We start from the raw sequence: 8,743 nt of genomic DNA on the forward strand, positions 1-8,743 counted from the left end.
TCAAAAAAATAGGCCTGATTACCCTACTGACCCCTTATGGTAGCTGTAAGTCTATATATATGTACTTTCCTGGGCCAATTTAATAAGTCCTTCCTTTTTGCCTTGTAATATTTTGCCAAATCTATCACTATTAGCTATCTTGTGTTTGGTTATACTCAGATTCCAATCATTCCCAGTTGGCACGGTCCTCTCTCAGCCTCGCATTCAACAAGATAGACTTTTCTGACATGGGCAAGTCGGCTGTTCCGTTGCCAAAAATGTTCCTGGAACCGGAAACATAAATTATGGATAAGTGGAGTTGACCTGCTAGTGAGTTTAAAGCTGTCCTACATTTGTTGTTCTAGCGTAGGTTTCTGAATCCTCCCGTACTTATTCTGTAGAATGGAAGATGCTAACTGATTTTGATAGACGGAGAGAAAGAGAGTGGAGAGAGAGAGAGAGAGAGAGAGATATTAAGATCATCGAAGTACACCTCCAGCCCAACTCGCAGTCTATTTTGAACCCGTCTGTATAGATGGAATTATACCTAATTCTGTTTTTACACGGTAGCTTAGTTGGAGAATTGTATCCACAAAGAGGAAATTGCTCTAAATTTGTATTAAAAATAAAATTTTTCCCAAAACAACTTTGAATCATGCAAAATGGATTAAAATCGTGTGCAAATTAAAGACTGTCTTACATCCAGACCGTGTAAAATCAAAACCGTGTAAAAACTGAATCTGGTGTGTTCCACTGCTCCTTTTCTAAACCTCTTTTTCATTTACGTCTATGGCGTATTCTCACCTGAAAATATTAACATCCAACCTTGTGAAAATATAGTCTGATTATTTAAATTTGCTTTGCGCAGGCTCAAGATATCGGTTCTGCATTTAATACATAGCATTCTTATGTACCAAGAGGGTCTGATAAATACAAATTCTTTGATTATAAATTTATTAATATTTCAAAATTTAACAAACATATTTTACACTATACACTAACTATAATACCTGTATAGACGATATTCTATACTTATAAACTTTAGGTACTTGCAACTACTCAATTCCGCTTGAGTTCACAGTTTTCTACAACTTTACATACTCATTTATAATAATGCATTTTAAAGTTCTCCACGTTCCACTAAGCTCATTAGTCGCAAGACACGATCATAAAGCAGCTCCCGTGCATCGACACCCCAAACAAAGTCCAAATGATTGAAGTCTGGGTAGCTTACCAAAAATTTGCCGACTACATTCGGCAGCTGAAGATGCAGGTGTTCTACATCGATTGGCGTGGCCAGCCAATCGTTTTGGGAATAATGAAGCGCCACCTTGCTGCCGACATTCGCAAGGTTATACTCCGGTGGTGATATATTGTTGTATATCCAGTAATTTCGTATCCAACCGTGATCGAATTGACGGAAGTGTCCCGACTGTCTTAATTGACCGTAGTGTTGCATTTGCTTGGTAGAAGCGCCAGCAGGCGAGTGGCCAAGAACGACTGGCAGCATTGTCTAAGCAAAAAAAGTAACATAAAATTTATATAGTGCATACTGTATCTCAAAAAGTAGAATAGTAGTAGAATATTCAGGGTTTGTCCGGAAAGTAATAGTACTGATTTTCTTTCGCCGCGACTGCACTTCAGTTGCGGCTCTTCAGTTGTCTCCGAGCACCTAAAGAGTAAGGACAAACATTTTCGCGCGACATGTTTCATGGTACATGTTTCTGTGAGTGCATCCATCACCATGTATTTGTTCCTACTAGACAAACTGTCAACGCCAAGTTTTAAGTGGAAGTCCTCAAGAGACTCAAACGAAGGGTCAATCGGGTCCAAAAAGACATCGCAGGTCCCCCCGGAAGTTTTTTTTGGTTTCCTTGCCTGAAATGGTCGATGAAAGGCAAGCCTTTTGAAACGACAGAGGGGATCCAAGCAGCATGTACCTCGGCTCTCAAGATTAATTCCGAAGAATGCCTTCCGTGACGCCTGCAATTCTTGGAAATCGCGCTGGCAGCATAGACGCAGAAAGCGCTTATTTTAAAAGTTTTTAAAGAATAGTAACGATTAGTTCAATAAATTTTTTTAGATCGGCTCAGTTCTATAACTTTCCGGACAAACCCTGTATACCAAAATTTGATCATTTGATCAGACTTGCCATATATTGCATGAACTTAAGCTTGAACCCGTTTCTATTTAGAACTAGAGGCAATTTACAAATCATTTTGCCAGCGCTTACCTCATTGGCCTGTGCTTTATCGAAACCAACAATCAAAAATAACACATCGGAACAAATCTCCAACGTCCAATTGTCCTCATCGCAGATCATCTGACTGAACATTGTCATGAACTCGTTATCAGGCAGAAACTCATGCGCGCCAATCAGCCTTAAGAGTACCTAAGTGATTAATAAAAAAGTGTGTTTTGAAATATGTTGCCATAAATATAATATAATGCTACGCACACTGAGGGGATCCCGGAAGAAAGCCAAAAACTGGACCACCGGACTCCTGCTATGATTAACATACGCTACTGGAGCCAATGCTTGCATCAAAATGATTTTCTCACTGTACTCAGGATGTTCACTGCACATTATCCAAAAGGTCGTGGTGCCCTGTGAGTGACCTATATAATGTAATTGATCATGTTCCGTTTGTACCAAAATATAATCAATGCTTGCGGGCAGATCATATTTTCCCATCTCATGAAATGTGTAATCCCAGAATTTAGCATGCTTCGTGCTGTATTTGGTATGATTGCGTGAGTACGTATTGCCCCTCACATTTGGCATCCATACATCGTAGCCGGAATCGTAAAGAAGATATGCTGTAGGGTATTAAGCGTATAGTATACTTGAGCATTGATTTAATATTAAATATTTCGAAGCGCCAAATATCATAAAAGCACTCAGCCTAATATTTTGAAAGTGTGCAAGCAAGTACTTGAACCCATCTAGCAAATACTTGAACCCAAATCTTATATAAAATAACTTTTCTCACTCTTATTGAAATTCAAGATTTGTAGACGTAAAATGCTAATACTTATACCCTGAACAGAATATACTAGGTTTGTCACGAAGTCGGATAGCCTATATAAATGTATACAAATGTTCTCGTATGAAAAACTTTTTTTATTTAACGAGATATCTTCATGCAACTAAGTATGGATTTTTTCCTAAAACAATACCAAAATATGTAAGTATATGTGACCTGGTCTACGGAAAGGGGGCTTAGGTGTCAAAAAAAAGGAGAGCAATTAATGAGATAACGAGAAACTGACGATTATTTTTAACAGCTTTTTCCAGAAAACTAGTTTTCGCAAGTTAGCTCCCTTTTCGTAGACCAGGTCACATATAAAGCATATAGCTGTCATACAAACTGAATGAGCGGAAGCGGAATCGAATCCCTTGTATGAAAGGTGTTTTTATTTGGCATGCTTTCTTCACGACTTGGTACGGATTACTCTTCAAACCAACAACACAACATCCGGACATGTTTCTGATCGGATTACTATAGAATATATATAAAATAAACTGACCGATCAAAACCTAACGGTTATTTGCATCACTTAATGAATTTAATGACGAGTCGAGTTGAAATCCGGTTGACTGCCTGCCAATTACCCCCCTTAAGAACAACAAAGCGGCAGGGGCCGATGGATTACCGGCCGAACTATTCAAATCCGGCAGCAAAGAACTGACAAGGTGCATGCATCAGCTTCTTTGCAAGATATGGTCATATGAAAGCATGTCCGATGATTGGAACCTAAGCGTGTTCTAACCCCACAATTACCAATTATTACATATAAGGTCGAGCGTAATATGTGAATGACTGAAGCCGTCAACAAACTGATTGGACCTTAACGGAATGGTTTTAGACCTGGAAAATCTGCTAACGACCGAATGTGAAAGGAAAATCGACACACTTCCTCTTCGCTGATTTTAAAACTACCTTCGACATCACGCAAAGCAACTGCCTCTATACCGCTATATCTGAACTTGTTAACCCCGCAAAGCTATTGCGACTTTGTAAGCCGAAGTCGAACAACATCAAAAGCTATGTGAGGATCGGGAAGGTCATCTCCAAACCATTCGATGCTAAACGAGGTTTCAGACAAGCGGACTCCCTATCGTGTGACTTCTTCAACCTATTACTTTAGAAAATAATACGAACTGTAGAGCTAAATAGAGAAGAAAATAACTCTTCTATAAGAGTGTACAGCTGCTGGCGTATACCAATGATATCGATATCAATGACCTCAACACCCGCGCCGTTAGTTCTGCTTTCTCTCACTGGACAAGGAAGCAAAGCAAATGGATCTGGCAGTGAACGAGGACAAGACGAAATATCTCCTGTCATCAAACAAACAGTCGTCGCACTCTCGACTTGGCACTCACGTCACTGTTGACAGTCATAACTTTGAAGTCGTAAATAATTTTGTCTATCTTGGAACCAGCATTAACAGCAACCTGGAAATCCAACGCAGAATCACTCTTGCCAACAGGTGCTTACTTAGATTGAGAAGGCAGTTGAAAAGTTAAGTCGAGTCGAACAAAGACCAAACCCTACAAGTCATAGCATGGACAATGACATCATCTGATGAGTTGATTTCGGTTGACTTTATCCATATTTGCTATTTAAATTTTAGAAAGAATCTTTTTCTAATTACAGTGTATCCTCTGCCTAAAATGAATGGAATCAGGACTATGACCCTTCCACTTGTTCAACACAATATTTTGGCAACACCTCAAGATCTTTTCCCGGCTTTGGTCCCTGCTTGTTGCGAAAGTATAAAATGTCGGTTACGCCCGAACTTAACTCATCCTTACTTTTTTCCTGTTTTATTTGTGAACTCTACTATTATTTTGTTTTCTTCTAATTTTCTGTTGACCTCGGCCCTTTCGTTTATTGTGAAATGTTATCAAAAGAGGAATTCAATTGAAATAAATCTTAGTAATTATATACAGTGCTCAGTGTGAGTTCCACTTGATAAACAATAGTATGGTTTCTTTAACTTAATTCTCTGTTTCTTTGTTGCGTCAGTCGTTGATCAAATTCCGACAATAGTATTAACACAGATTGCCCTAGATTTGATAAATATGTATGTTTAAGTGTATTCAAGACTTTAATTTAAGAGGCCATTCAAAAAATAATAATACTTTTGGGAAGAGGTGCTGAAGAGAACTTGGTATTAATGATCTTAATGCGTGAGAGAAAGTAAGACAATGGGACATTAGTCAGCAGATGAGAAACGGTTAGCTGCTGTCCCATTATTTATTTGACCTCAAGTATTGCTTAGTTCGCATTGCGGAATCTTTTGTTATTTAATGAATTCCAAGCACTTGACCCAAAATAACACAAACTGGAACTCACTTTAGAGAAGAAAACAGACTGCTTACCTCGCAATGTTACAATCGACCACATCACGTGCGGGATGGGATAGATACCGAGCGTTGGAGAGGGAAGCAAGACGCATTTGCAGACAGAAAAAGAAAGAGGCCGAAATGTGTGAGTATGAACAGCTTGATAAGCTGGCCAACAAGTGTAATGCTCGAAAAATCTACGAAAAAACGCGGCGACTAATAGATGGTTTCAAGACTGGAGCATACTCTCGTAGAACCCAAGGAGATGATCTAGTAACCGCCCAGAACATACTAAAATTATGGAGGGAACACTTCTCCAGCCTGCTGATTTCCAAATCGATGACGATGGAGCAGACGTTCCATTGTCTGACCATGAAGAAATTCAAATAGCAATTACGTGTCTGAAGAACAACAAAGCGGCGAGGACCGATGGATTGCCAGCCGAGCTATTCATACACGGCGGCGCTTCTTTGTAAAATATGGTCGGACGAAAGCATGCCCAACGATTGGAACTTAAGTGTGCTCTACCTAATCCACAAAACGGGAGACCCCACAATCTGCGCCAACTACCGTGGAATAAGCCTCCTCATCGCATATAAGATTCTATCGAGCGTGTTGTTTCAAAGATTAAAGCCCACCGTCAACAAACTGATTGGTTTTTATCAGTGTGGCTTTAGACCTGGAAAATCAACAACCGACCAGATATTCACCATGCGCCAAATCTTGGAAAAGACCCGTGAAAAGAAAAGCGACACACACCACCTTTTCGCCGCTTTCAAAACTGCTTTTTAACTGCTAAAGCTGCTACTGGAGAAAATCCCCGCGCCGTTAGTTCTGCTTTCTCCTGACTAAACAAGGAAGCAAAGCAAATAGGTCTGGTAGTGAACGAGGACAAGACGAAATATCTCCTATCATCAGACAAACAGTCGTCGCACTCGCGACTTGGCTCTCACGTCACTGTTGACAGTCACAACTTTGAAGTCGTAGATCATTTCGTCTATCTTGGAACCAGTATAAGCACCACCAACAATATCAGCCTGGAAATCCAACGCAGAATAACAGGTGTCCTTTGCGCGTTGGCCACGATGAATATCGCATTCGATGGAATGACGGCCTGTATGACATATACGACGACATTGACATAGTTCAGCGAATTATGGGACAGCTGCTGCGCTGAACGAAAACACTCCAACTCTGAAAGTATTCGTCGCAGTACCCGCCGGGGGAAGCAAAAGAAGAGGAAAACCTCCACTCCGTTGGAAAGACTACGTGGACAGGGCCCTGGCTACACTTGGAATCTCCAATTCGCGCCAAACAGCGAAAAGGAGGAACGACTGGCGCACTGTTGTAAACTCAACTAAAACCTCCTAAGCATTGTCTACGCCAATGAAAAAGAAGAAGATCTCGTCAAATAAAAAAGTTTTCCATACAAGAACTTCAGTTTGATCGTTGAATTTGAGCAGTTTCATTGGAGGGAAAGGCCAAGTGAAGGATTTCAGATCGATATTTCAAAAACTGCAGGACTAGTTCGTTATATACAGCCAAACGAAAAGACGGGCATGGCTTAACCGACTCAGCTTGTCATGCTGATCACTTACATATATATTTTGTACGTTTCCTTGTGGGGGTACAGACTTCGTGGCAAACTTAAGTTTTTTCAACAAATCTAAGTACTACCCGAAAGTTAACTTTAAAAACAAGTTTTTTAAACACGATAACGAAAAGTTCTGCGAAATTCACTTTTAAACATATTATTGCTGCTTCTTTCAGTTGTAGTTTATTTCACCCGGAAAATTTATTATTCGTTACTCTTATCACTTACCAAGTCCCTTATCGGGTCCCATCATAACCCATGTCGCCGACGAGTCTAACAAACCGTGCATTAGCAAAATTGGCGTAGCGCCTGCGCGAGCAATTCGATGGAGCTCCAAAATGTAACCGTCATCGGTGATCACGTGATGGATTTCAGCAGGGTACCCATACTTCTTTATTAATTCCGGCTAAACGCAGAACAAATATTGATTGAAGCTTTTTGTAATATTACACAATAATCACTGAGTTATGCTACAACTTTTTACCGTTTTCAGATGTGCATCCTCTGGAATGTTTGTATTCGCACCCGAACCACGTTTCAAAATATCCACTATGTTTAAAGGATTCTCAGTGACCACACCAACCGCTTCAACGAACGAGCGTCCGAGCTGCGGCAGATTGAACAACGAGATATCACCAAAACTCAATGACCAAGTACTCTCCTCCTGGGCTTTGCTATTCAAGCAGACGCCGAGTAACGCGAATATGAGTACAAAACTTCTGAAGCGTGACATGTTGTTCTCGAACGCGTGGCGGGCAACTTAAAACTGAGCGCTGCGAAGGCAAGATGCGAGCTGGAAGTCTGTTTGTTGGTTGTGAGTTTTTTGTTTTTGTGTTTTTTTTTTTTTATCAGTAAGCAAGCTATTTAAGTGTGATTGCTGACGAACAAAAAGGGGCTCGTCTCGCCACTTGTTGTATGTATATTTGATGCTACGGCACGCGAGTTTTTAAAAATCACTTTTCGACGCTTCACTTTACTTAAAGCAACGTAGAGCGCACAATCTACAAATGTTTTTCACAACTCTGTTGTTTGACGATTAAACATTGACTGCGATTACCGTTTGGTCCCACACAGCGTGACACTGACCAACATTATACGGATTGATACGAAGCGTTTGTTGTTGCTTTGCCGCTTTTGCTTTTATTATTTGAAAATACGCGCTACTGATAAACGAAAGTGTTGGTCAATGGAAGCGACGCTTATCAGCGGATGACGGATGACGGATTACGCATGACGCACAAAGGCGAGTGTCCGCACTACGATAGTTCCAATCCGTTCAATTAATCAAGCGGACGATGCTCTGTGAGTAGATAAATTGGTCTCTCTATCTATTTTTATTTCGCTTTGCGTTCGCTTTTTTCCAAATCAAGCTCTCGAGTCGGAAATCTCAAACGCGGTATTAATGAAAGCACAACTTAATCGTAGACATTCGTTCTTTACGGTCACCAATTGCCGACTGTTTTGTTGTGCGCGAATGCTGATTGTGCCCAGCCGCCAACTACTTACGCTTTGCTGAAGATTCGCATGCTCTCACGATCACTGAACTGTGTGTACTTATGTTGTTTTGCAATATGTTGTATGTTGTTGGCAACATTTCGCACTCAGCTGCTTTTTATAGTATTTTTATGAATTTATTCCAATTATTATTGCATTAAAATTTTTAGTTTTTCTCAATACTCCGAACAAGTAAAGCGCAATTCTTAACTCATTTCATCTGAGCGCGGTTTCTCAAAGTTCATTTCCTCTATGTAGTTTCACTTTTTATAGCGTTTTGCTCTCTCATAATTGCGAAGCATCTTTGAACGTCTGCAACC

General features: G+C 40.3%; 1 protein-coding gene across 3 annotated transcripts; it reads right to left on the reverse strand.

Moving 5' to 3' along the window:
* Positions 1-916: 916 nt before the first annotated feature.
* On the reverse strand, positions 917-8,399 carry LOC120768593 (lipase 3). Of its 3 annotated transcripts, none has more exons than XM_040095356.1 (6): positions 7,987-8,399; positions 7,414-7,730; positions 7,158-7,335; positions 2,438-2,799; positions 2,213-2,371; positions 917-1,492 (listed from the first exon to the last, which is right to left on the reverse strand). In XM_040095356.1, the coding sequence occupies exons 2-6, from the start codon at positions 7,660-7,662 to the stop codon at positions 1,100-1,102; spliced, it is 1,341 nt and encodes a 446-aa protein (XP_039951290.1). In that variant the 5' UTR covers positions 7,663-7,730; positions 7,987-8,399; the 3' UTR covers positions 917-1,099. The 3 variants fall into 3 exon arrangements, with proteins under 3 accessions (XP_039951290.1, XP_039951289.1, XP_039951288.1); XM_040095355.1 differs by having other exon boundaries at positions 7,414-7,806; XM_040095354.1 differs by having other exon boundaries at positions 7,414-8,399.
* Positions 8,400-8,743: the final 344 nt, after the last annotated feature.

Source organism: Bactrocera tryoni, chromosome 2 (genome assembly GCF_016617805.1).
Source record: "Bactrocera tryoni isolate S06 chromosome 2, CSIRO_BtryS06_freeze2, whole genome shotgun sequence".
Taxonomy (NCBI): Eukaryota; Metazoa; Arthropoda; class Insecta; order Diptera; family Tephritidae; genus Bactrocera; species Bactrocera tryoni.